This window comes from Arachis ipaensis, chromosome B9 (genome assembly GCF_059453495.1).
Source record: "Arachis ipaensis isolate K30076 ecotype BB chromosome B9, ASM5945349v1, whole genome shotgun sequence".
Classification (NCBI taxonomy): Eukaryota; Viridiplantae; Streptophyta; class Magnoliopsida; order Fabales; family Fabaceae; genus Arachis; species Arachis ipaensis.
In genome coordinates, this window is record NC_142444.1 from 10091704 (window position 1) to 10118989 (window position 27286).

Genomic DNA, 27286 nt, shown 5'->3' on the forward strand with positions numbered 1-27286 from the left:
CTTCAAGAAATATTGGAATATGGTGGGTCATGAGGTGTGGCGTACTGTTCCGAAAGCATTCTTAGGGGGAGACGTTAAGCCATTTTTTATTGGAAACTTTGATTGTTCTTATCCCTAAATGCGACCCTCCAACTAGATTGAAGGATTTTCGACCAATAAGCCTTTGTAATGTAATTTATAAGCTAGTGACTAAAGTGTTGGTTAATAGATTACGACCTTTTTTGGATGAGATTGTTAGCCCAACTCAGGGAGGGTTTATTCATGGTAAAGGAACACCTGTTAATATTATTATCGCCCAAAAAGGAGTTATGACTTTTAAGATTGATTTAGAAAAAGGCTTATGATAGAGTTGATTGGAATTTTCTTCAGCACACTCTTGAATCCTTTGGCTTTCCTTCTCTAATTATTCGACTTGTAATGAATTGTGTTCAGGCCTCAAATCTTTCCATCCTTTGGAATGGGAATAGATTGGACAACTTCCAACCTCGCAGAGGGATCAGGCAAGGAGATCCAATTTCTCCTTATTTATTTGTTTTGTGCATTGAGAGATTGGCGTGCTTCATTTCCAAACAAGTTGACGAGGGTATTTGGGATGATGTGGATGTTTCTAGAGGTGGATCTAGAGTTTCTCACTTGATGTTTACAGATGGACATCCTCCTTTTTTGTAAAGTGAAGAAAAATCAAGTTCAGAATGTTGTGCACACCTTGGAGTTGTTTTGCAAATCTTCAGGTATGAAGGTTAACATCGAAAAATCTAAAACTATTTGTTCTAGAAAAATCTCTAATAGAAGGAAAGAAATGTTGTCTAGTGTTTCTCATATTTCTTTTACTAGTGACCTAGGTAAATACTTGGGGATGAACCTTAATTATCCTCAAGCTGCTAGGTCTATTTTTTCGGACTCTTTAAAGAAGATCAAGAATAGGCTGGCTAGTTGGAAAGGTCGGCTCCTTAACAGAGCAAGCAAGCTTTACTTAATTAAATCTATTACTTCTTCTCTTCTTATTTATCAGATGCAAGTGACTCTTTTTCCTACTTCGATTTGTCAAAAGATTGATTCTGTGCTTAGACAATTCTTGTGGAAGGAAAAGGTGCGGGAGCGTTGCTTAAATTTGGTCAAGTGGAGCAAAGTTGTCACTCCAAGAAAATATGGAGGCTTGAGAATTAGAAATACTCAATGTGTAAATTTTACTTTATTAGAAAAACTTGTTTGGCAATTACTACATAATAAAGATAAATTTTGGGTAAGAATTATGTTAGCAAAATATTTATCTGAGAGTTCTTGCTTTTCACCTAATTTTTCTAATAATGTTTCAAGCACTTGGCGAGCAATTTATAAGACAATAAAAAAGTTTCGTGATGGTTTTGATTGGTGTACAGGCAGGATGTCTCAATCCTTTTGGTATCATGCTTGGTGATCATGTGGAACACTAGCTACTTTGGTTCCTTTTGTGCACATTTCTGATTCTCACTTGAAGTTAGAAGATGTCTGGCACCATGGACATTAGCGGTGGGATATTCTTTGCACAATGATTCCGGAAGAAGTTAAACTTGATTTGAGACTCTTTGATCCTATCAAGCAAGTTGGAGATAAAATAGGTTTGTTTTGGACAAATTCAAATACTCTCACCTACTCGACTAAAAGCGGGTATGAATGGCTATTGAAGAAGAAATTTGGTTGGAATGATAATGAAAATTGGCTTTGACTTTGGCGCTTGAGAATACTGGAGAAGATAAAGTATCTGCTCTGACTTTGCTTCAACAACGGAATTTCCACAGCTAGCTACCGGTTTCAAAGAGGTATTGTTACTTCTGATTTTTGTCAGAGATGTTATCTTACTCTAAAGGATATTAATCATTGCTTTAGGACTTGCCAAAAAGCTCGTCAGATTTGGATTAGCTTAAACTTGGGAATGACCGCTGTGGATTCTAGTTTGGATTTTGCGTCTTGGATTCGTTCTAACCTCAATAAAAATGAGTTCCTCTTTGCAGCGGCCTTTTGGTGGATTTGGAAGGATAGGAACAATGACATCTTCCATCAAGATGATCTATGGAGTAAGGAGAAAATTGTTCACTTGGCTAAACATGCTGCTCGAGATTTTTCCAATATCGTTACCACCCATAAACATATTATTCCTTCCTCTTTGCAATATAACTGGGAATCACCTCAAATGAATGTCTTTAAAGTGAACTGCGATGCAAGCATTTTTGAAAATGAGCAATTAGCTGGCTTTGGATATATTATTAGAGACAGCATGGGAACTTGGATAAAAGGTTGTTCTGCCAGTATACCTCTTTCTAGTGTTCTCTGCTGTGAGCTTCATGCTATTTGGAGAGGGCTTGTTATGGTTTGAGACTGCGAGTGCAAAGAGGTCATATGTGAAACAGATAATCTTGATGCGTTTCTTCTTATTTCGCGAGACACAACCAGCATGATTAGGAATGACTCTGATCAGCTTGACAAAATCAAAGAGATGCTTCAACGCAATTGGACAGTTACTTTAATGCTCATCCAGCGCACAGCAAACAGAGCGGCTGATTTAATGGATAAGACTATTGCTTTAAACAAGCAGGTGTACATGGAGTGGTTGTTGCCCCGCTAATAGTTTAAACATTATTATTAGAGAGGAGTGCGGCTCTTTTTTCTTAGGTCCTTTTTCTTTGTGTTATGCTCAGTCACAAAAAAAAAAAAAAAATACTCACTTTGATCTACTGCACCTTCTAATTATTCTTTGCATATATTACATCTACCTCGAGGCCTTCTTGCTGCCACAACTAGTGTGGACTTAGTCAACAATGCACCAAAATCAGCAAAACAAGCATCACAGGTTTTCCATTAAAAATAGGCCATGGAGATAGAATTGAATTGTTGGGCTGGTAATTATAATGCTCCTAGAAATTTGGGAGTGGCGTAAATGGGTCTTGGGTCTTTTTCGGTTTCTTTCAGCCATTTGTGTATGTAATCATGATTCAAATGACTATTGAAAGTGTGCTTTAGTGTATAAAGGTGGCTTTTACGCCACGGCTAGAATATAACATGAAGGTCAGTGTGCTAAACGGCATAAGAGTAAAGGAATGCAACGAGTTGTTCTATGAATGATATGGTTTAATTCAAATATATCAACTCATAGTAGTTAGGTTAATCTTAAAAATGAATAGTAAAGGTATCAACAAAACATATATTATAAATTGAATAGTAAAGGTATCAACCAAGCATAGTAAAGGTGCTATTAGCCTATTATAAATTGAAACAGAAATGAAATCAGTATCCACCAACATATTACAAAAGTGAATAACACTAAGACTCTCGAGTAACAGTTCTGATACACCTTAGGAAAAATCTGCAAAGTTCCTTTTCCCCCATCAGCTATCCAAACCAAATTGACAAATTATAAAGAAGTTCCAAAAATTGTATAGATTTTGCAAACAAGTTGGGACATAATTGAGTATTCAACTCTCAGTCTGCTCCCTCAGCCTCCGAATTGTGCTCCTAACAGTCACAGCACTCGCAGTGCTGTAAAGAACAATATGAGCAAATCATATAGTCAACCGCTCATATAGTCAACCATTGTTGAATAAAGCAAAATAGGTTTATTGGGCTGAAATATACATTTAGTATCAAATATATCATTTGATTAGGATCTTTATAAACATTTTGCTTTCATTTCAGTCCCTAATTTTCCCTTAGTTATTTTTTAGTCCATGTCTAAATTTTACTTCTAGTAAGTACTTTTAAAGTATGCATTTAGAGACCAAAGTTTAATAAAATCCAAAGGAAACAAAACCAATATAACTTATATTTATAGGGACCAAAGATATATTTAAGTCAGCAAAATAATACAATAGGAAAAAAACATTATGGTAAGACCAACTTACTTCAAAGTATAGGCACCTCCAGCCTTCACCTTTCCGCAGTCTTTGCATCCCCAAATACCAACAGCCTTTCTCTTAACAGCATACTGTTTAGAATGAGCACATGATTGATAGCGATATTAGGTTTTTTGTTAATATATATATATATATATATATATATATATATATATATATATATATATATATATATATATATATATATCATAAAATGATCGTGAAGACCGAAATAAAATATTACCTTTCCGCAAAACTCACAGAAAAATTTGCTGTGCTGGCTGACTTCCATCTTCTTAATCTGCTTCCTTAAACTAGCACCATATCGGGTGCCTGCAATTCGAGACCATTAGCATGTCACTCAAAATAATATGACATCATATACACATAAAAGAACCCAAAGGGCAAACTGAAAAAGCACATAAAGATAGAGTATCATTGACAGTTGAAATAATTCACTATTAACAGATAACTTTGGATTTATTGGCATAGGGATAACAGAATAGATTGATCATTCCATTTCCATTCAATTAACCCTAATAAAAACTAATGTATTCTGCTGAAATACATATTGATGGTACTTCTTGAACAAATATTCTTGCTCATTTTGACAATCTCTAATAGAGAACACAAAATTCAGGAATTTCTAAATATAAGACTTTTGAACAAGGAGTCAAAGAATGTAAACCAAAATACCAAATCAAAGTACGATTATCTTTTTTCATTCCCGAAGAAATGCATTTTCTATCGGAGCCTTCTTCCATAATGGTAAGAAAGACAGTATTATTGAAACCAGTACACCAATCAATTTTAACACAGTTAAAAAATGAAAAATAGTTGCATGCAGAGTGCATCCAATGCATGCTCAATGCATATCCACAACCAATCATTTCCATTTATAGTGTTTAAAAACTATATTATAAAAAAAAAAAAAAAACAGAAATTTGTGGTTATAAATGAGTTGATAAACAATCACAAAAACTGCAATACTTAATGTACGCAAGCAACCAGCAGCATACGCACTTCCAGACACCATCTTATTGTTTACCATCCCAAAAGCTTAATGCATTCAAATATCCACATTTAACTATTCCCTCCTTAATTTCCAACCGTCGAATAAGAACAACAACAAACAGAAGCAGCTCTCTTTTTGAAAAATAAACTAAAAAGATCCAAAAATTGAAGTGGAAAAAAATAGAGAGAGACAAGATCGAATGTTTGTCATACCGTATTTCCCAACGATACCGGCCTTCTTGGTTCTCTTCGTCTACACAAGAGTAAAATAATAAAACAACAATGAGCATGAGAAAATTATTGCAGAGAGAGAGAGAGAGAGGGAGAGAGAGTACCATCTTGGAAGGATAGGGAGAAACGATGGGAGAAGAGAAGACGCTGATACTTTTGGTTGCGCAGCTGCAATGAGAGGGTGTTTCAGGGTTTCTGATATAGCAAAAGCCAAACCTTATTACTAGGGTATTATCGTGTTAATCAACATGGGCCAATATGGACTCGGGTAAAGGCCCATTTCCTTCACCGAAGGCCCATGTAATATTTCAAGCAAAAAAAGAGCTCCCTGTCCAAAAAACCGAAGCAAAAACAAGACCTGTCCAAAAAAAAAAGCAAAAACAAACCGTTTCAAAAATAAATTTACAGCGGAAACCAAAATAAATAAATAAATAAATTTACAGAAATAGGAAACTAAGTTAGCTGATTAAATATTTATGATTTAAAAATCTTTAATCCTAAACTAACTTAGTTTTCTATGATTTTTTATTTATGATTTAATTAATTGGGGTTGATCTAATGATTAACTTACTAATTTGCTTAAACAATATTGATTATTCGAATCTTGTTTTGTCCATGCAACAACTTATTAACTAGCGATAAATCCTTAAATAGAACTCAAATTCACTGCGTATTAGTCCTTAACTAAACAAAAATTTATTATTTAAGGTTTATAATTTAAAATAAATAAAATAATTAAAAAAAATGGCCAATATTAATTTAAAAAATATTTTTTTTAGCATTATTCATAAATTTATTGTGTAAAAGAGGTTTTTAGGTAAGAAAAAATAAGAAAACTAATTTTTAGTTAGTCAATATTAATCAATTTTTAAAAAAAAATTAAATATTCTCATTTTTTAGGATTTAGGGATTAGGTATTAAACGGGTAGCTAGTTAAATAATTATATGGAAAAGTCTAGAGGCCAGCAACTTTTTTAAATTTTGGCCAGCATGTAACCAGCAAAGAAAAATGAGTCATTGGATGAAATCTCATACCAATCTCACACCATTAAAATCATCATTGATGGCTACAAATCACAAAAGTTGCTGCCCCTAGCACTCCTCTAATTATAATAGATTGTCTCATTGATTTCGTTACAACTCCAAAACAGATTATGGTCTCGGTTACCTTCCTGTTTTTAGCAACATAACTCTAATTACCACAAGTAGCTAGTTCTAATTGTACTCAATAGTTCTGCATAGTGAATCATATCATTTTATCCTCAAAATCTGTCAAATCCTCTATTTCCTATTTCTTTTCCATCAGAAACAATTCAATCATGCTCTTTGCAGGATCTCATCAGGTACAAGAAAAATAAAGCAAGACATTGTTCAAACAAGTGACAGAGTAGAAATCGATTAGCCAACCGCAGAACTTTAAATGAATCTCAAATCTATGGCAATTATTGTTGTTGATATTGTTCCTTACATTGTTGAATAAGGACACTGAAATTGAATATCCTCCATGTTTGATTGTCCCTTGTACACATAAGCTCCACAGTGACTTACATTAGACATTCCAACCACATCATTTAAAAGCAAATTGTCACATTCATATTTAACCTCCACATAGTTCCATTCATAGATTAGAAAGGTGTCGAGGATTCTCCACTCCTCATCATCCTTAAACAAACTGCGTAGGTCAAATAGCAACACATGCTCTCCTTTGACGTAAGGGCAATAATAGTTATTACTAATAAACTGATGAGCGTTGCAACCATTAATGTACAAATTTGCAGAGCCCATGGATGCTTTCTCCTTCAAGATAAACGCTACAGCAAGAACAGGAAACTTTTGACGAGCCCAAAATGACACAACTCCCCCTTCATAACAGTGGTCAAACCAAATTGGAATCATTGTTATTTTTGGCATTATGATTTGTAGCCTGTATGCTTCCTTTAAAGCCTGTGACATTCGAAAGGAAAAAAATAATAATAATAACAGTTAGTCATTGTCTACCTTAGATCATAACTCGATATTTCTCACGAAAACTCAGGTTCAGTCGACTTTATATGAAGTTGATAATTGAGAACTATTAGATGATTTAACTAATTTGACTTTATATGAAGTTGATAATTGAGAACTATTAGATGATTTAACTAATTTGACTAAATTTTCATCTAACGGCTCTCACCTATCAACTTTACGTAAAGTCGACTGCACATGGGTTTCCATCATTTCTCAATTAAATTCATTTTTTTTTTTGTGATTTGGATCCTCTAAAGTTTGAATTTCACTTTAGAGAGTAAAGTATGATCTCTCATCCTTAAATAGTTTCTCTTTCATATTTATTATTGGTTCCACCTATGAAATTAATGATAAGAGATCACACTTTACTTTCTAAAATTTCAAACTTTAGAGGATCTAAATCATTTTTCTTTTCCCTTTTTTGTGTTGACTGAGTAAATATAAATGTATTTCCACATCAAATTTCATACACAATGACCAAACGTCCCATCTTAACTTATTTCATATATAAAAATCAGTAGTGCTAGGTGGCCATTATATTTTGTGATTTGTAGTCATTAATTAATTATTATTAGTATTTTTAATAGTGTGAAATTATATGACTGAGTAAATATAAATATATTTCCACATCAAATTTCAATCACAATGACCAAACGTCCCATCTTAACTTATTTCATATATAAAAATCATTAGTGCTAGGTGGCCATTATATTTTGTGATTTGTAGTAATCAATTAATTATTATTAGTATTTTTTAATAGTGTAAAATTATATCTAATATGAAATTACACACTCTTTTTCTGCTCGTTAAATGCAGGTTAAATTTTAACGAAAGTGCTGATCTTTAGACTTTTTCTATAAAAATTCTAAGAGAAAAATATAGGGAAACAACAATTTTTTTAAATAACGTAAACAATATGTTAAAGAAAAAAGTCTAAGTGACCAGTACTTTCATTAAAATTTAGTCAGTATTCAACCAGCAAAAAAAGAGTGTGTAATTTCACATTAATAAATATAATTTCATACTATTAAAAATATTAATAATGATTAATTGATGACTACAAATCACAAAATGTGCCAATCCCTAATACTACTGAATACTAATCATTGTTAATTGATAGTTATAACTTACAAATCACAAAATTTTTTTTTGGTGACTTATATTTTTTTGGTGACTAATCACAAAATATGTTAACTTCTAACACTACTGTATTTTAAAAAATAAAAATTAATTTTAATTTTTAAATTCAAATTTTAAATTAATTAAATATAATTCTTGTTTTAAATTTAACTTTCAACAACTATAAATCCTTCTCCTCACATCCACATGACGCCCCATCTCTACTCCCCACAACCCCATTCATCACTCGCAAACCACCGCAAGAGGTGTTCCGTCTTCCTCGTGCTTCCGTCCCATCTTAACTTATTTCATATATAAAAATTCTAATGTACTATAAGAAAAATTTTAAGTGCACCTGAAATACTGATATTCCAGTTATTTTAACCGTTGATTTTAAATAATATATATTATATATATTTTTTATAATTTGTATCAACGGTTAAAATAACTGAAACACGGTACTCTATGTACACTAGAAACTCTTCCTGTACTATAACCCTTTTTTCCCCTCATCTCTCTTCATAACCACTACTGACTTTAGTTTTCTTTTATAATATTTAAATTTACGAAAATGTTTGGTAACCAAAGAAAATTAGCAAAAAACAACCATAACTTGTCTTATTTAGCATTTATTAATTGTTGTGACAATTAATGAATGCTAAATAAAACAAATTCTGCCTTTATTTTTTGTCTCCCTAACATTACCCTAAATTTAATATTTTAAACCGCTTCTTCTAAAAATTCAAATAGTTAAGTAAAGATGTGTACTAATTATTAAATTAAAGAACTTATTATCTTAATTAATTTGATACTTCTCATTTTATTAAACTACAATAGTAATAGAAACTACAATCTTAGTTATATATTAAAAATATCCATCAATATAAAATATATATTAAAATATAAAATATAAATAAAAAATTAAAGTAAACTATATATATTTAAATATAAATATACAACAGTTGATTTTAGTATGCAAACGGTATTTTAGTGGCATTATAATATGTAGGTGATATGTAAATTTTAATATCGATGAGTTTAGGTCACGTTATTCAATGTGTAGGTGATATATAAATTTTCTATTTGTCAAATGACTTAAACCCCTTTGAAAAGTTTTAAAAGTGATTTTTTTTTGAATTTTTGACTTATCAAAAGTAATAGTATTAATGTCTGGTGCAATTTTCAAAACTAAATTACAGTTTTTTAAGAAATTATTTAGGAGTTTATAGAAAAGTTAAAAAAAAAGACTTCTTTCATAATAAAAAACTTTTTATCACATCTCTTTTAAAATAAGCACTTTTAGAACTAAAAACTCAAATACAAAATAACTTATTTATAACTTACTTTTAATATAGTCATTTATTGTTTAAGTTATTTTTTCAAAAGAAGTTTAATTAAGCAGTCTACCAACCTGCCTCTCTATGACTCGACCTGACTTGCGGCTCAAGCTAGGTAGGCCTGGACACAAGAATCTCTCTGTGACCTGGGGACCAAGCTTTCCAACCCCATGATCTAACATAATTTTGTTCCCAATTTAGTAATCGCTTACATCTCTAGAAAGAACTTCTAAGAGTTGAACATGGACTAGGATCTAAATCTAATCTCCTAAGTTTTTTATAAATTTTCATAACAGTACAAAGAATCATTTAAACTCATAATTCCTCTACTAACTTTCTTACTTATTTAAGGATCGGAGTCTTTACAAAAGTACCACTAATCAACACACGTTATACGTAGATCATCGTGATTCGCATACAAAAATAAATAAATTAAATAAACAAATAAAATAAAGTTTTGTGAGAAGAAAAATGTTATGATAGTTTAATAGAATATTCTAACCTGAGACCATAATAACCCAGATGCTTTTGAAGACAAGATGGAGCATTCTTTTGCTTCTAAAACTTTTATACTTGATGGCAATTCTGGTATTTCCGAAAGCTTCTTGCACCTAGTTACACAGAGATACCTCAATTTAGAAGATTCCTTAATGATGGTTGGGAGGCACACAAATTCATTCCAAGGTACATATAACTCTTCCAAGTTGGGAGAACAACATAGAATAGCGTGAAGATCTTCATCGGTTAAACCACAAGCACTACAATTCAACAATCTCAAAGGAGAATAGCATCCTGGTTTATCTATTAGGAATCTTTTAAATGATTCTCCAACATTAGGAGAATCGAAAATAGACAAATATACCATCTCTGGCAACATGAATAGATCATTTGGTAAGCCTCCAGGAACAAGCCCTTTGAATTGTATGTATAATTTTCTAAGTCCCATTAGATTACTAATGGAACTTGGAAGCTCCTTAATTCGATCATTTTGCATGGTGATTTCTAGTGGCTCATGCATTGTTTTCTCTGTTTGTGGGAAGAACTCAATACTTGTGGAATCAAGGTTGAGATATTGTAGAGATGGCAACCACATTGTTGGTGAGAAATCTTTGAGATTCATGCAATGACATGCGCTTAGATGTTTGAGCTTTTTAAGAAATCCAACTGAGGGATGAATCGCAATCAGATTTTTACAGTAGTTAAGCTTAAGTTCTTTCAAGTTCGGAACACCAGACGCATCAGGAAAATGGGTTATGAATTGGCACATTGACAAATTCATGTATGTCAAATGCAACATTTTCTGCAACAAAAATAAATTAAACTAATTAGCAACAATCACATATGATTTAGAATGTGTTATGGGTGGATTTTAGTATGACCATGTTACTACGACTATAGGGTAGTTAAAATTAAGGTTATATTTTTTTTGTATATTTTAATAATATTTTTTAGAAGGTGAATGCTATCCTACCCTCTTTAAAGTAACATATAATTTACACTCTCTGATGTATCATATTTTAATTGGGTGTTTATTTTAACCTAGTTACTTTCTTCACTCTTTCGTCTTCGTTGCGCCTCTCAAGCATCACCGTCTCATTGGTGTTTCGTTTTCTCTTCCCAAATCATTCTTCTAGAAAAGGTACTCCAACTCTCTCTAATTCCGTTTACTCATCCCCACTCCTTCGTTGTCGTCATTACGCCTCCCAAGCATCACCGTATTTGGTGTCTTATTTTCTCTTTCCAAATCATTCTTCCAGAAAAGGTACTCCAACTCTTTCTAATTGCGTTTACTCCTCCCATTGTACGCCTTCATCGTCGTCGTTACGCCTCCCAAGTATCACCGTCTTTCAAGTTATTAACTCTCATGAGATTAAAGTAACTCAGGTTAAAATAAATACCCAATTAAGATACGACACATCAGAGAAGGTAACTTACATGTTACTTTAAAGATGATAGGATAACATTCAAAAAAGCATTTTTTTGGATATTATATTTAGAGTAAATTATCAAAATAAATTATTTGTCTTTTAATATTACAGAATACAACATTTATATATTAAAAACGCAAATGTAATTTTCTCATTTCTATAGAAATCGCGATAGAAGTACGGTGAATTATTATTTAGATGTAAACTGCGGTAAGGATGTAACAATTTGAGTTGGGTTGCGTGTAAAAATAAACTCTAACGATTTTTTATGAAATGCTTAAATTAATTACCTGAAACGATTTTTCCATCTTCAAGTTGAGTTGACTGCACGGTAAGCTCAGGTCAACAATATCCTTAGGATGAAAATTTGACGGGAGAGATTTTGATGGGTACCTATCCCATTCGAGTAACCTTAGACTGTTCGGCAAATAACTAGGCTCTGGTATAAAATGTGTATTTCGAACAATGAGAATTCGAATATTATTCATCTTCTGAAAGGCAGTGCCGCTCCATATTACATTTTCTTCTTTAGGAGGGTCCAACATTATTCCTTCAATGTTACTGCTTCCCTTTGAAATAAAAGCAACAAGAAATTTTTTTTACATTAGTTAATAAATTTCTTTTGTTGTATATAATTCATCTTGTAAACTCAAAGCTAAATGATGCATTATTCAAAATACATAGTGGCTTATTGAGGTTATGTTTAACTTTTTGTCCCCTACAGTAATATATATATATATATATATATATATATATATATGATATGTTTGTTTGAAACTCCTAAAATAATATGATAATTTGGTTTAAATGATCTAAAATAAATGAATACTTTATATGAAGTTAATAGTTGAGAGTTTTAAATAATAATTTAGTCAAATATGTCAAATCATCTAATAGTTCTCAACTAACAGTTTCACACGAAAACAAACGCATGTAAGTTTCCACCTTTAAAATAAGGTGAATACTTACATCAGTTACATGCAGTTGTCTTCGTGTGAAGTTGATAGTCGAGAACCGTTAGATAATTTGACAGATTTGACTAAATTATCATCTCCAGATTTTCAACCCTACATTAAAAAAAAAAAAAAGAAAACCACGGTGGTTTGATTTATCTTTTCGCGACGGTTTTCAATTACCGCTAACAGAGATTATCTGCAGTGCACTTAGACAAAGTGACTTCAAAATCATCTCAAACACAAACCACAGCAGAAGTTCTGCCTCTGGTTTTCCTCTTTCAATGTATTAACACCAAATTATCATAAAATTTTGGGGAGTATAACCAAGTATTTTTTGAAATTTTAATTTATAATGTTTGCTGAGATGTTGGACTAAAACAATTTTTTTTATGTAGAGACCTAAATTAAAATTTACATGGACCAAAATTATGTCAAGTAAAAGAAAAGTAAAAAGAATTCATCATATATATAGGTGTAAAATTCTTACCGAATCTTCCCTCAATACTCTAAGAACATCTTCATAAAAGCATAATCTGCTGCGTTTACCAAGTTTTGATGGTGCTTCTTGCCTAACAATTTCTATGCCCATGTCTTGAATGAGATCATGCATTATTAAGCAATCATTTTCAATAGCTAGCAGAGATTTATCAACAAGTCTTCCAATATTATATGATGGGAAAATGTCACATTTCTCCAAAACATTCTCAACATATTGCAAGCTAGCCCCTTTAAAGAAGCAAGCAATGTCAAGAAATACACACTTTGTGGCATCTTCTAAGCAATCATAACTGACCTTGAGTATGTCATGTATGTTCCTCTGTTGAATCCTCTTGAATTGTTTCAATGCACATTCACATTCCCTTATAGATTTATTAGCAAAATGAGACCCTAATACTTTTAGAGCTAATGGAAGGCCCTTGGCATAATGAACTACATGATTAGACACATTTTTGTACTCGGGTAAAGGATGATTCATTTTGAAAGCTTTTAAGCAAAAGAATTGAAGAGCTTCATGATCATGTAACCTCTTTATCTCGAATTTCTTTTCAACGTTACCAATGTTTAGCACATGTTTATCCCTCGTTGTTATGATGATTCTACTCCCAGAACCGAACCAGTTGCTCTCGCCAGCCAAATTTTTTATTTGATCCTCGCTATCAACATCGTCGAGTACCAAAAGAACTCTCTTATGCTTCAATGTATCTTTTAACTTAATGATGCCATCATCAATATTCTCCAACTTTATAATTTCCCCATCATATAGCTTAGATATAATAGCCTCTTGGAGATTTACTAGACCCATATAACTGTTTGATCTTTCTCTAACACCTTCAAGAAAGATTGAACATTCAAATTTATGGATAATTGTGTTATAAAGAGCTTTGGCAAGTGCTGTTTTGCCGATTCCTCCTGTTCCATAAATTCCTAGCATGCAAACTGTCCTTTGGGATTCAATGTCTAAAAGTGACCTCAGTTCTTCTATGCGAGACTGGTGTCCAATTAGGTGTCTCCAAGATTTACTTGTTCATGTTGTAACTTAGTAGTGACCCTTTTCACAATCTCATGTATAAATTCATATTCATACCTACAAAAATACAACTAGCCTTTTATCCACATTTTTTTTTTCTTTTTATGAAAACAAATAGATTGGATGAGGCTAAAAAATTTGGATATTTTTTGGTGACTGAAATAAATTAAACAAAGAAAAACAAAAGAAACAAAACAAGGAACTGCTTAAATAGAGGGACAGTCCCGTTTAAGACTACTCTTAAACTCCTCCCAAGGTGAAAGAAGCTCTACATGCGAAAGTTGTAACTTCATCGCCATCTTTGCCATAGTATCTGCCACCGTGTTTGCATCTCTCATAATCAAACGAAAGTCAACACGCCAATTCCAATGCATGATATCTCTTATTTTGAGCACCAGTGGATCAATAAACCCAAAACCATCTTGAGTAACAAGATTAAATGCTTCCACACAATCCGTCTCACAAATAACATCTCGTTGACCCACATCCCAAGCTAAGAGATATCCTCTCCAAATAGCAAACAATTCTCCTTGAAGAATACTATTACTCTCAATCATTCCCAAACACCCCCTTTGCCAGCTCCCATTACAATCTCTAATAACACAAGCAAAACCAACACTATCACCCGAACCAAAATAACTAGCATCACAATTAATCTTAAAAGTACCAATGGATGGGGGATTCCAAAAACCATTTAGAGTAGAGGGAAGGGACATACGTTGTAATTCAAAAATATTTCTAAGCTCCTTTTCTGAAGTTAATGCCAGACAAATGACTTTTTCCGGAGGCCAAGTTTCATGGGGATTAAAGATGTCGTTATTCCTTGCTCGCCATATCCACCAAAGTCCCGAAAAGAACTTGAACGGGTGCTCTCTGCTATGATACAAGAACCAGTTCTTTAAATCCAAAGGATGACAAGGAATATCCAACCTTTGCCAGACAAGCTGAGCTTTTGGACAATCCCGAATACAATGTATAACCGATTCCTGGCTAGAAAGACATCTTGGACACCTATCCGATGACGACATCCCTCTTCTAAAGCGAAAACTTGCAGTAGGAAGAGCCTCCTTAAGACACAACCAAGCCAAAAACTTATGCTTTTCCGGAACAAGCTGACGCCAAAGCCAAAGCCAATTCTCCCTCTCCTCCCAACCAAACAGCTGCTTACACAACCACAAGTAACCATTGCGTGAGTCATAGACTTTGGCAGCAGACCCACTCCAATACCAACCCACTTCCGGACCTGCTTGTTCATCTGGATTGTAAGAGAGAATATTATCTTTCAGATTTTGAGATAAAGGAGAATAAAGAGTATCCAAATGCCACCTACCAACCGACCAAATATCCTGTATCCGGAGATTCGAATCAGAAATGTGGACATAATCCATCTCATTAGATAACCGTCCTTCTCTCCTCCAGCTAGAAAACCAAAAATTCTGGTTCAAATCTCCAATACACCAAGCAAACCCATCCTTCAACACTTTCCAAGCCTTGCAAAGACACCTCCAAATGGGAGAGTCCTTGTTCTTAGGATAACTAAAACAGTCATATAGAGATGATCGGTATTTGGCATCCAATAATTGGACCCATAGCTTGTTTGGCTGCTGGAAAAAAGTACAAACTAGCTTCCCAAGAAGAGCAATATTTACACAATAAGGATCTCTAATCCCCAAACCTCCATATTTTTTTGGAGTAACCAGTACCTTCCAACTAACAAGATTCAATCCTCTTCCATCAACTTGTCCTTTCCAAAGAAAATTCCTCATCATAGACTCCAATTTACTAATGATTCCTTTGGGAAAAATAGAGACCTGCATCTGGTACGTGGGAATAGCAGCGGCAACAGAATTAACCAAGCAGAGTCTACCAGCCCGATTGAGTAAACTCCCTTTCCAGCTTGCTAGCCTACTCCGAATCTTATCCAGGACACCATTGAAAGCTGAACGAGTCACTCTAGAATGGCTAAGGGTAACTCCAAGATACTTGCCCAAATCCTGGACAAATCTGATAGAGGATACCCCAGTGAAAACCTCTTTCCTTGTTGCAGAGACATTCTTGGAGCAAAGCGCTTTAGACTTCTCCACATTAATCTTCATCCCAGATGCTTTGCAAAAAAAATTTGGATATGAAAGTAGAATGAGTATTATACCTTAACATAATAATTTTTGGTGTTTTTAAAATTATGAGAGGTACACAAATTCGGACCATTCGATTTGTGTTTAAAAAATTTTAAAAGTTTGGAGTACACAAATCGGACGGTCCGATCTGTGTACTTAAAAATCGGACGGTCCGATTTGTACTCCGTACATCCCACATTTTAGAAAAATAACACAGTAGATCATAATTTAGAAAAACACCATTGTTAATCCAATATTAAAAATAAAATAATTGTGTCAGATAAAGTTATTATTGCAAATAAATTTCACATGGAGAGATTTTAAAGATAAAAATTATCGTGCATCGTGCAGTTATTTTCATGTGGAGTTAATAACCGAAAATCATATAATTTAGTCAAATGGATTACATAAAAACAAATATAGGTGGACGTTAACCGATTTTAAATCCGTTAAAAAGTGATTAAAAAGTATAAAACCGAAATGTACCCTGTTTGGTAAGACCATCCTTTCAAGTTAGCAACTTGAGACAAAGCTGATCTCCATTTCTGGACCTTAACAGATCCATTTCCGAACCTTTCTTCATGTGCAGCCATGGCTTCACCGTAACTCTTTCTCTGATGCCTCACATCAGACGGTGCCACTTTGTAAAAGATTGGCCAAACCAACAATCGCTTCTTCAACTCCATACACTCAACGATCTCCACTAGTTCATCAAGACACCACCTTGAAGTTGCATAATTCTCAGAAAAAACAACAATCGAAATCCTTGATTGCTGGATCGCATTCACCAGAGATTGCGCGATTCGGTCCCCGCCCTTCAACTCTTCATCATCCATGAACACTCTCACTCCCTTCCTCAACAGAGCATCGTAGAGAAAACCTGTGAAAGAGTAGCATCTTGTTGCAAGTTTATTGTAATAATTGTAATTATTTATAAATTATTAATAACTTAATCTCATTCTAATGTTAATATTTGATAGAGGTATTAAATTAGAAGGTAATAACACATATACAGACTGTCTTTTTTCTGTCAAAAATATAAGATATTTTTTCGTTTTTATTTCATCGAAAATATAAAAAAAAAATTATCATTTTGATGAACGTTCAAAAGAAGGAAAGGAAAAAAAAAAATCTTAAACCAAGATTCTATTATAACAAAATTTATTATCGGAATCAATCTAAAAATAAAAATTACAACTTTTGAGATCTTAATTAATTAATGCTTCCACTTAAATTAAGTTTACAAACCTGTGAAAGAGTAGCGTGTGTCTTCACCCCTGAAACTAAGAAAAACATCGTACACTAAATTATTGGGTTCATAATCGTCGGTAGTAATAGTAATGTCTTGATTTGCCATCATGGAAGAAGGTAGTAAAATTAAAGTGCTGCAAAATTGTGGACTCTGATCTTATGAAATTGTTAGGATGCTACCTTGAGAATTGGTCACTGGTCAGAATAAGTTAAATAATGAGAACCAAACTTGTACCTTAAGGTATTCCATGTCTTAACAATGATATTCAGTCACTTTCCTCTCACCATCCAAGGCTTTGCGTTCATTAGCATAGTTGAAATATAATTAAGAGTTCTGAGTTAATTTTTATTAATTATCTTTTAAATTTTAAATTTTTTTTTATATTTTCAAAAATATATATATTTAATCAATGATGTTACATGGTCAAATTATTTTGATAATTAACTTCAACTAAGTTGATTTAATAGCTTAAAGATTAATAACAACAAATTTTAATTTAAAAAAAAAAAGAAGAGAGAGGCATCAGAAAAAATAGACTTAATTAGACTTAGTTATAAAAATAATTTATTTACTTAGTAGTTAGTATTTTTTTTTTAAAAAAAAGATATTCATTTAAATATTAAATTTTTTAAAAATATTCGAATTATTATTCTGTATAGTTAAATCAACGTATCTAAATAATGAAAGTATGCCGTCAACGGAAATATAAAGGGATTATGTCTAAATCACTGATTTGTTATCAAATTGGTCAACCCACTAAAACCTCACTTTTTTGTTTTTGATAGTAGAGTAGCAATAGTGTTTTTTTAAAATGTGAATTATTGAAGTGTTATTATCAAATAAATATGAAATCGTTTAATTAAAGAAGTAAAAATTAGACTATTTAATTTATTAAAGGTACAATAATCAGAGTGTTTAATTTATAGATATACAAAAATCGAACCGTTCGATCTGTGAAAGATACAGAAATCAGATCATCTGATTTGTGTTAAAAAAAATAAAAAATTTGATGTACAGAAATCGAACCCTCTTATTTGTACACCTTTCACAATTTTAAAAAACACAAAAAATTACAATATTATAATATATCGTTACTTTTATTTTCATATAAAAAAAAATCCTAAAAAACTTAACAACATTTTTTTCTCGAAATTAAGCTTTTTATAACAATATAAATGCATAAGATGCATAAATATCTAAATGTATCCCAAAAGATAAGTTTAAACAATGTTATTGTTTTCTTTTCCAGGATTAGAACAAATTAACAATGCACACATGACACATACATGATTTCAAGTGCTTGACAAGAAGAATAAAGAGAGTTTTCTTAGCTTCTTGTTTTATTATCCTTATTAAATGCATGCTTTTATTATTTCAGTTGACCTTGGCTTTTTTCATGCTCCAAGCACTTAGTCTTGTGATCTTGACATGGAGTGTTCCATTATTGAATGCATGGAGGTGTGCCTTATCATTGATTGCCAACGTGGGATAAACTCTTGATGTGATGCATGCTTTCCCTTTTCCACCAAAACTCTCCACCACTGACTCATCAATCTGCAAATTAAACAGATTCTCACATTCATTAATCATATTATACATTTTTTTAATAGATAGATTTGTAAACCTTTTGAATATTCAAACAAATGAGTAAAGTAATAACCAATCTCTTGCCAATGCATATGCATGTTGTATATTCATTCCGAGTAATATTTCAATGGCAAATTCTATTTGTCTATTATTATTTGGTATCTAATTTTTGTTTAATTTATTTTTTATAAAAAATTTAAATATTAACTATTTAAATTTTTTTAATATTTAGACATCAAATTTTTAGACACTATACACTATAGTATTTATCTATTTTAAATTAGTTTTAAAAAATTAGTAGAATATTTTAGTTTTTAACAAATTTTAATTAATAAATTAGTTTAAGACTTAGGACCAATTTAAAAAGATTTATAAGTAATTTTTGTTAACTTTTAACTTATGAAAATTTTATAATTTTTGGTATAATTTTATTATCAAACTACCCCTCATTAAAAAAAATTATAAAATAAAATAAATATAATTATAAAATAAAATAAATATAAAATAAATAAAAAAAAAAAGAAAGAAAGGGACAGATACAGAGAAGGGGGCTAGGAGTGGAGAGAGAAAGAAAGGGGGCGCGAGAAAAAGGGGACGGAGGGGGGAGGGAAGGGGACCGCCGCACCACCGCACCGCCGCCCGCCGCCTTGCCGCCCTACCGCACCGCACCACCACCTTCTTCTTCTTCTTCTTCTTCTCTCCTCGCCGCCGCCACCGGTCTTCATTACCGCCGCCGCTCTTCGCTACTGCCGCCGCTCTGCTCCTCGGGGAAAGGGGAAAGGGGAAAGGGAACGCGAAGGGAGAAGAGGGGGGGGTTTCGGAAAGAAGAGGGGGAAGGGAAAGGGTCCTTGCCGCCGCCACCAGTCTTGTAACGTTGAGGATGATTTTAATAACAAAAAAAGGTCGGGGACGATTTTGATTTTCACCCCAGACCGTAGGGACGATTTCAGTACTTAACCCTTAAAAAAGTAACTTCTCTTCAAATAAAATTTTTTTTTTATCATTTTTTTAAAAAGAAACATTTTTAGGACTAAAAAAAATCAACTATAAAATAATTTATTTATAAGTTACTTTTAATATAAGTCTTTATGTTTTAAACTCTTTTTTCAAAAGAACTTAATTAAATTATTTAACTAAACTGACCTTAGACACACATAACCTAAATTCTTAGAGAAATATGCTATTTATTTAAATTTTAATTAATAAATTAGTACTCAAATTTTAATTTTGTTAGACAAATTAATTTATATCTCAGATTATTTGTTTATATAAAAAAATTTACATTTTTATCAAATAATATCAAAAATTATTTTGTCTAAATTTTTAACAAAATTTAATATATGATTTGATTTTTATAATAAAATAAAAATTAAATACTACTTCAACAATTAGAATTTATTAATAATTAAATTATTCAACTCAAAATTTACAGAGTGATTTAAAATATGAGGAGTGTTAAGGCTAGCAACTTTTGTGTTTTGTAACCATCAATTGGCTATCAATAGTATTTTTAATAGTGTAAAATTACATTTAATAATAAAAAATCACTTACTTTTCTTTTGATGATTAAATACTGACCACAAAACACAAAAATTACTAGACCTAAACTTTCTCTTAAAATATTAGTTATTCATTGTCTTACCAAGATTCTTAGTGATAACTCTTCATGAGCAGGGTCCACATTCACAAAAGCACCATAAGTGGTCAAATCATTCTTATGATTCAAGGAAGACCTATATATCAATGAGTATTATGTATATAAATATCAATATGAATAGCAATTTGGTAAGAATTTAATTTGATGGATGGAAAAAGTGGAGGGACACATATACCTGCTTTGGTCACTGCACATGACCACTACATATTTTTTGTTGGCTCTAAATATCATAAAGAACACTGATGTGTATTCTTGCATTCCCTTTGAAGCCAAAACTAGCAAACCAAATCCTCCTTTTGCTTTTTGGCTACATAGAATTTGGGGGTCCAGTTTCCAACTAGGGTTCAGTTCTTGAGCATTTTCAAGTTTGCTTACTTGAAATGAAATTTCAACATCTGCCTGCAATGAAATTAATTAAAAGAGTATATATATTTGCATGTGACAATGTAATTGAACATAATTTGCACGCCCATTCACATATATATTCTATCTCCAATTGTGCTGGAATTCACTATATATGTACGATGGTTTCAATTGACACATGTAATCGAAATTAAGTACGATTTTTTTTCTTTCTAATATTAGATTATTAGGAATAAATTTCTAAGAATGACTTAAATTATGTGTCATATGCTGTTGTGGACTTTTACAAAATGTCAATGATATTTTATTTTTTTATAATTAAAATAATATTTTTTTACAAAACATAAATAATGTTTTATCTTTTCATAATTAAAAAATATTATTACTACTTGCTATCATAATAGTATAAAACATCAAAATAATTAAATATTCTCGTATTTCATATTAAAATCATCCATATGTACAAAAATTAAGTTATAATTTGACTTTTTAATTTTTTTATTATATATTTATAATTTTATTTGTTATTTCCAAAACTTACTCATCAAGACTTTTTAATTAAGTTATAATAATTTATCATCTTAACTAATTATATTTTTATTATTTTATATATATTTAACAAATAAAAAAGTAAATAAATAGTGTCTATTATTATAATAGTTATATATAACAACGATGTAAAAAATAATTGGTGTACAAAATTTCTTTTTTAAAATTTTTTCATCATATATAATTTATAAATAAAATATTTTGTTAACTCTAAGAGTTAAATCCATAACTTTTTAATTTTAGTATAATATGCTTACTATTTTAACTAAAATTTCATAGTTAATTTCTAAAAAATATAAATATTTAATTGTAAATTTAGTCAAATTATATTGATCAACAAAATAATTAAACCTTGGTTTAAATGAATAAATGTGAATGATTACAAGTTTAACATGTTCTCTCTTTAGACACACTAGCGATCACGTAAATAAATAAACTAATAATCAAATAAGAATTTAAGAGGCATGGACCTGTGCTGCAGTGACACCAGATACTTGAAGCAATGTCCCTGGCTTTAGTACTTTGGAATGCAACTTGACATGGTGGCCACGTAGTTTTTCAATTTCTGCTATTGGCCATTGAATTAGTTGCTTCCCAGATTCATCAAGCCACACTGTTCTAGGAATTCCCTTCAACTCATTAACAAAACTTTTAATTAATTATCTTTACAAACTCAACTTAGTCAAAATGGTTTGAATTATTCTGTCTTCTAAACCCATCCCTCCTCTCTCCACACATTTTTTTTTCAAATAGGATCGGGTATAAACCTTTTAAATATTAGCATTGAATTTTTTTACACGCAAATATAGTATTTATTTTTGCAGTAATAGCTCAAATGACATAGACTCCCCATACTCAATTAAAAGGTTGCGGGTTCGAGTCTCCTATCTTTTCAAATTTTCAGCCAATGAGTAATAGCTCAAATGACATAGTCTCCTCATACTCAATTAAGAGGTTGCGAGTTCGAGTATCATATCTTTGGTAAAAAAAATAAAAAATAAAAAAATATATAGTATTTATTTTTGACAAATTATATTGTCATTATCGTCAAATTTGTTCCATGCTAAATCCGATTTTTTAAATAAATATGAATAATTATCATTGGATAATTCAACACAAAATTCAACGGTAATAAATTTAAAAATAAATAAATAATTATATATTTAAATATAGTATATACTCATAATCATGTGATCAAAGTTAAATGATGAGAATACAAACCAAACACATTTTTAGCTTAATGGAATAAATTAAAATAAGAATTGCAGTGTTAAATAAGAGCCATATAAAAATCTAAAAATAACAAAAAGAATGTTAAAACAAAAATTAATAGATGTTCATCAAATAACATATATTTGAGAAGTAATTAAATTATTACCTGGATTCCAGACCATGCTTTTTTTTCATCATCCTGTTGAACTGAAGATTCATTAATCCAACCCCACAAAACCCTTCTCTTTTTTGCATCATCATAGAAAGTCTTAGATGCATAAAATTTCCCATAATCATATCTTTGGACCAAGTACAACTCATCCTTATCAAACCCCTCCTCATCATCAGGAACAAAGACATCCTTGGTGGTGTCATAGGTTCCAATAAGATAGTAATCATGTGAAGTGTCATACAAGCTAACCTTGAGAACATGCCTAACTTGAGGACCATCAACTGATGTTTCAATTCCAATTTTGCCCTTAGTGGACACAGGATAGAAATCAGGGCACTCCCACATTCCACTTTTCTTGGCTGAGTTTAAAGGGTGTTTGGCCTTAATCCAATGCAAAAAATCTTTACTTTTGTACAAAATTGCAATCCCCTTTTCATTCTCTTGGCTTCCCACAATCACTCTCCAAAAACCATCATGGCCAAGCCAAGCAGTGGTAGGATCCCTAAATGATGTCACATTTATTTTGTTACCCAAAGTTGGTTTCATTAGAGGGTTGTTTGGTAATTTCACCCACTCCCTAAGTAATGGGTCAGATAAATTTTTGGGTATGGCTAAATTTTGAGTTTGGTGATTGTTATTGTCAATTCCTGTGTATAAAATGAAGGGCTTTTGATTAGGGAGAATAGTGATGGAACCAGACCAACAACCTTTGATATCATAAGGTTGATTTGGGGTAAGAGAAGGTTGTAATGGAAACCAATTGACAAGATCTTTTGATATAGAATGGCCCCATTCAATAGCGGTATTCCAAACTGCAGCTTTTGGATTGTGTTGATAGAACAAATGGTACATTCCTTTATATCTCATTGGCCCTAACATGCAAAAAGGATAATATATTAAGCATGTTTAACACCAAACATATATACCTCACAACTGTTTTTTTTTTTTTTTTTAATAACAGTATAAAACATTTTATATATTCATCAAATTACATTTATTTTTTTTAAGGTTAAATTACACGGTTGGTCCCTACATTTTTAGTAAAATTATAATTTGGTCCCTACACTTTAAAAGTTTGTAATTGAATCCTTAAAGAGAATTAAAATTTACAATTTAGTCCATGCCGGTCAAAAAATATTTATTTAACATAATATTATCAGAATATACTGAGAATATTTTATTAAAATAGAGAATATGCTAAGAATGTTCTATTAAATCAAACACTTTTTGAACGATGGAAACTAAATTGTAAATTTTAATTCTCTTTAGGGACCCAATTACAAACTTCTAAAGTGGGACTAATTTGCCATTTCACTGAAATTGTAGGGACCAATGGTGTAATTTAACTTTTTTTTAATGACTATATAGTAGCTAATAAAATGATATACAATAATTATTTTTTGTTAATATAATAATATATTATAAAATACACATATAAATAGTAATTTAATTTTGAATATTGTCAACATAAAATTTTTATAATTCAAATCACTATGCATTTGTGTATAAATACATATATTTAGCCGATTATTACTTCTTTTGACTGTTAATGAGTTATAGTTCAAATGACATAGTCTCTCCATACTCATCTAAAAGGTTGTGAATTTGATTATTAAGTCCAAAATGTAATTATTTTTTATTATGGATAATTATTTAACTAAACATTTATTAGTGTTTTTTAAATGCAATAATTCTAGAATATGTATTACTTAATTATTCTGCAATTTATTTTATATCAAATACAAAAATTAATATTCTAAAAATATTTCATATTTTTTTTAACAAAAAGTAGTGATCAAAGATCTTGAAAATTTTTATTTGGTATAAAAATTCAATAAAAAACTCTTTAAATAGTAAAAATTTAATTAAAAACGGATGAAATTTTAAAAATTGGTATAGAGTAATTAAATTTTTTTATTTGTCTTTTTCTAATTTGTAGCTTTGTAATGGGTAAAGTTATTATGACTAGTTCGCCAACGAGCTATAGTTCAAATAGCATAGTATCTCCATACTTATTTAGGTAGTGTTTAGTGGAGAGACAGGGACTGAAAGATTGAAATTGAAAAACAGATACTAAGAGACAAATATTGAAATAAATCTCAGTATTTTGTTTGGTGTAAAATGGGAGACAGAAATTGAAACAAAAATGAAGCTCTAATTTAATTTGTACAAAGACTAAAATTAGAATTAATTAATTAAAATGAGAGTATTTTAGGTATAAAATATTATTAAAATTTCAGTCTCTGTCTCTAAAAATTTCAGTCTCCTGTGTTCCCATTTTTTGGAAGTACTGAAATACTGAAATTTTGAAAATAGAAATAAAAATTTTAGTACCAGTCTCTGAGCCAAAAAATATGATACTGAGTCTCAATATTCCAATCTCTGTCCCAATACCTCAAAATAAACGCTAGAGATCGCAGATTTAAGTTTCACTCCTAACTTTAAAAAAAAAAAAAAACAGTATACTAGTTCTCATTTTTTCCCCTCAACCAATAATCCGAGGACAGAATAGTGAATCTCCTAAAGTGAATAATAAGGGTGATTGTAAAATGACTGCAAATAACATTTTTGTTTTGTAACATATTTTTACATGCTGAGATATATTAATACGGTGACACATTATTGAGTTAAACTCCACCATTTTTTAGTTAGACTCCACCTTCAATTTCACCGCTATTAAACTTGGCTTCCCTATATATAGCTTGAATCCAAATATAACGTTTTCAATGTAATTCTTTTTTATAGGTAATTATCCAAATTGGTGAAATTTTAAAATATTTCCAAGAGTTACCCCATCAGACGGACTAGTAATTAGACTAATTTGTCTTCTCATAATATTTGTTTGGAGTTAATTATTTTACAACAAAATTTGTTATAGATTTATTTGTTCAGCACAAATATTTAAATTTCTATTAAAAGACATAAGAACTAATCTATTTAATAGAATTATTCTCAGATATTTCTTAATAATAATAATTAGTTAAACATCAAAATATCTGATTAAAATTTATTAAAGTTTAATTTGAGTGTTTATTATTATTATTATTATTATTATTATTATTATTATTATTATTATTATTATTATTATTATTATTATATAGGTGGATTAAACATGAAGATATTTCAGTGACTACAATGACTATATAAATATTGTTAAAATTAAAATTACACTTTTTTATATTTTAATAATAATTTTTTAATTAAAAACAGTTTTAAATAATTAAATAATATTATTTAATTTTTAGCAACACTTTTTAAAATACATTAAGTAACACAATTACCGGAGCACAACCATATTAAAATGCACCATATATATCCCTTCTTTTAAGAATAATAAAACTTTACTAATTCTAAAACTTAAACCTAAAACTATTTATTAAAAAATAAAATACACATCCTCTTAACTAAATTTATATTTAACATTATTACACACGTTTATTAACATAAATAAATAATTAAGGCCTTTTAATATACTCGAATCAAGATATTAAAGGAATGGTTAGAGAAATAATGAAAGATGAAGAAGTAGAGAACTAACCATTGGGATCTGTAAGTCCATCTCACCATTTCATGTGCCAAAGCACAAAAGATGAAAGAAGCCAAAGCCAAATAAACCATAATTAGATTAAAAAATGAAGAACAATTAGTTAAATGTAAAATAGAGAGCATTTGAGGAGGTTAAAGCTAACAAGTAAGTAAAAGAAGAAATTAAATTAAAGAAATACCATTCATCCAATTCTTTGAAGGCAAGAAGTGAAAAGAAGGTCTATATGTATGGTTTGGAATTATCATGTTATTAGAAGAATGAGTAGTTTGATGAGAAGCTTCATCAATAATATGAGCAATAATAACACTTCTACCATAGCCAAGAATAAGAAGAAGAGTAGCCAACAAATGAAGTGAAGCCATAGCAGCCATGGTGGCTTTGTGGGGGTGACAAGAGAAATTGAAGCTATGCAATAATGTGAATTGGAAGAATATATTTATAATGAGAGAAGATACTAAATTAATTTTAACAATGTATACCAAAATTAACTAACAAAATTAATTACTAAAATAGAATATACATTAAAAATAAGATATATAATTTAATTAAATATATGTATACATAAATATATAATAATTAATTTTAATAATCGATTTTAATGTACAAATATATTTTTTATTACCAATTATTATTACGAATGCGTTAAAAATAGCATAACCTTCTCATACTCACTTACACTTTGTTTGGATGTAGAAAGAAAATGAAAGAAAAAAAATAAGAAGAAAGAAAATAGAAGAAAAAGTTAAATTATTTGTGTATTGTTTGGATGAATAGAAAATAGATGGAAAGAAAATAGAAAAAAAAAAATTATTTAGATGGAAAGAAAAGTGAGAACAAAAATTAT

At 30.7% G+C, this 27286-nt stretch overlaps 5 protein-coding genes across 6 annotated transcripts; 1 reads left to right on the top strand and 4 right to left on the bottom strand.

Annotated features, from left to right (window-relative positions):
* Nucleotides 1–1912: 1912 nt before the first annotated feature.
* LOC148543700 (uncharacterized) lies at nt 1913–2602 on the top strand. Its single transcript, XM_088498668.1, has 2 exons — nt 1913–2273; nt 2388–2602. Exons 1-2 carry the CDS (start codon nt 1913–1915, stop codon nt 2600–2602), a joined length of 576 nt encoding a protein of 191 aa, XP_088354794.1.
* Nucleotides 2603–3215: 613 nt separating this feature from the next.
* LOC107619237 (large ribosomal subunit protein eL43) lies at nt 3216–5317 on the bottom strand. The gene is made up of 5 exons (XM_016321490.3): nt 5216–5317; nt 5094–5133; nt 4111–4199; nt 3876–3958; nt 3216–3513 (listed from the first exon to the last, which is right to left on the bottom strand). The coding sequence occupies exons 1-5, from the start codon at nt 5216–5218 to the stop codon at nt 3450–3452; spliced, it is 279 nt and encodes a 92-aa protein (XP_016176976.1). The 5' UTR covers nt 5219–5317; the 3' UTR covers nt 3216–3449.
* A 1188-nt stretch (nt 5318–6505) lies between these two features.
* On the bottom strand, nt 6506–13890 carry LOC107614956 (disease resistance protein Roq1-like). The gene is made up of 4 exons (XM_016317081.3): nt 12946–13890; nt 11793–12071; nt 10077–10874; nt 6506–7055 (listed from the first exon to the last, which is right to left on the bottom strand). Exons 1-4 carry the CDS (start codon nt 13888–13890, stop codon nt 6576–6578), a joined length of 2502 nt encoding a protein of 833 aa, XP_016172567.1. The 3' UTR covers nt 6506–6575.
* On the bottom strand, nt 13856–17513 carry LOC107614957 (toll/interleukin-1 receptor-like protein). 2 transcript variants are annotated; one of them, XM_016317082.3, is made up of 3 exons: nt 17352–17513; nt 16590–16983; nt 13856–14043 (listed from the first exon to the last, which is right to left on the bottom strand). In XM_016317082.3, the coding sequence occupies exons 1-3, from the start codon at nt 17461–17463 to the stop codon at nt 13959–13961; spliced, it is 591 nt and encodes a 196-aa protein (XP_016172568.2). In that variant the 5' UTR covers nt 17464–17513; the 3' UTR covers nt 13856–13958. The 2 variants fall into 2 exon arrangements, with proteins under 2 accessions (XP_016172568.2, XP_088355649.1); XM_088499523.1 differs by lacking the exon at nt 13856–14043 and adding an exon at nt 15368–16090.
* A 974-nt stretch (nt 17514–18487) lies between these two features.
* Nucleotides 18488–26836, bottom strand: LOC107619609 (beta-fructofuranosidase, cell wall isozyme-like). Its single transcript, XM_021110565.2, has 7 exons — nt 26621–26836; nt 26434–26454; nt 22890–23767; nt 21982–22140; nt 20775–20998; nt 20585–20675; nt 18488–18909 (listed from the first exon to the last, which is right to left on the bottom strand). Exons 1-7 carry the CDS (start codon nt 26811–26813, stop codon nt 18730–18732), a joined length of 1746 nt encoding a protein of 581 aa, XP_020966224.1. The 5' UTR covers nt 26814–26836; the 3' UTR covers nt 18488–18729.
* Between the last annotated feature and the right edge of the window lie 450 nt (nt 26837–27286).

Bases quoted from the DNA above. Each gene is read 5' to 3' on its own strand.
- LOC107614957 (XM_016317082.3), bottom strand. From the start codon at position 17,463: ATGATGGCAAATCAAGACATTACTATTACTACCGACGATTATGAACCC. The intron at 16,984-17,351 runs GTTTGTAAACTT...ACTCTTTCACAG, and splicing joins CACACGCTACTCTTTCACAG to GTTTTCTCTACGATGCTCTG. The intron at 14,044-16,589 runs GTACATTTCGGT...GTATTTTTGTAG, and splicing joins GGATGGTCTTACCAAACAGG to GTATGAATATGAATTTATAC.
- LOC107619609 (XM_021110565.2), bottom strand. From the start codon at position 26,813: ATGGCTGCTATGGCTTCACTTCATTTGTTGGCTACTCTTCTTCTTATT. The intron at 20,999-21,981 runs GTCCATGCCTCT...ATTTCATTGCAG, and splicing joins CTGGTGTCACTGCAGCACAG to GCAGATGTTGAAATTTCATT. The intron at 20,676-20,774 runs GTATATGTGTCC...ATTGATATATAG, and splicing joins ATGTGCAGTGACCAAAGCAG to GTCTTCCTTGAATCATAAGA.
- LOC148543700 (XM_088498668.1), top strand. From the start codon at position 1,913: ATGACCGCTGTGGATTCTAGTTTGGATTTTGCGTCTTGGATTCGTTCT. The intron at 2,274-2,387 runs GTTGTTCTGCCA...TATGTGAAACAG, and splicing joins CATGGGAACTTGGATAAAAG to ATAATCTTGATGCGTTTCTT.
- LOC107619237 (XM_016321490.3), bottom strand. The intron at 4,200-5,093 runs GTATGACAAACA...CTCGAATTGCAG, and splicing joins CGGTATCGTTGGGAAATACG to GCACCCGATATGGTGCTAGT. The intron at 3,514-3,875 runs GTAAGTTGGTCT...TGTTCTTTACAG, and splicing joins GGAGGTGCCTATACTTTGAA to CACTGCGAGTGCTGTGACTG.
- LOC107614956 (XM_016317081.3), bottom strand. From the start codon at position 13,890: ATGCTAGGAATTTATGGAACAGGAGGAATCGGCAAAACAGCACTTGCC. The intron at 10,875-11,792 runs GTAATTAATTTA...TTTTTGTTGCAG, and splicing joins AGATGGAAAAATCGTTTCAG to AAAATGTTGCATTTGACATA. The intron at 7,056-10,076 runs GTTAGAATATTC...CGAATGTCACAG, and splicing joins CTGGGTTATTATGGTCTCAG to GCTTTAAAGGAAGCATACAG.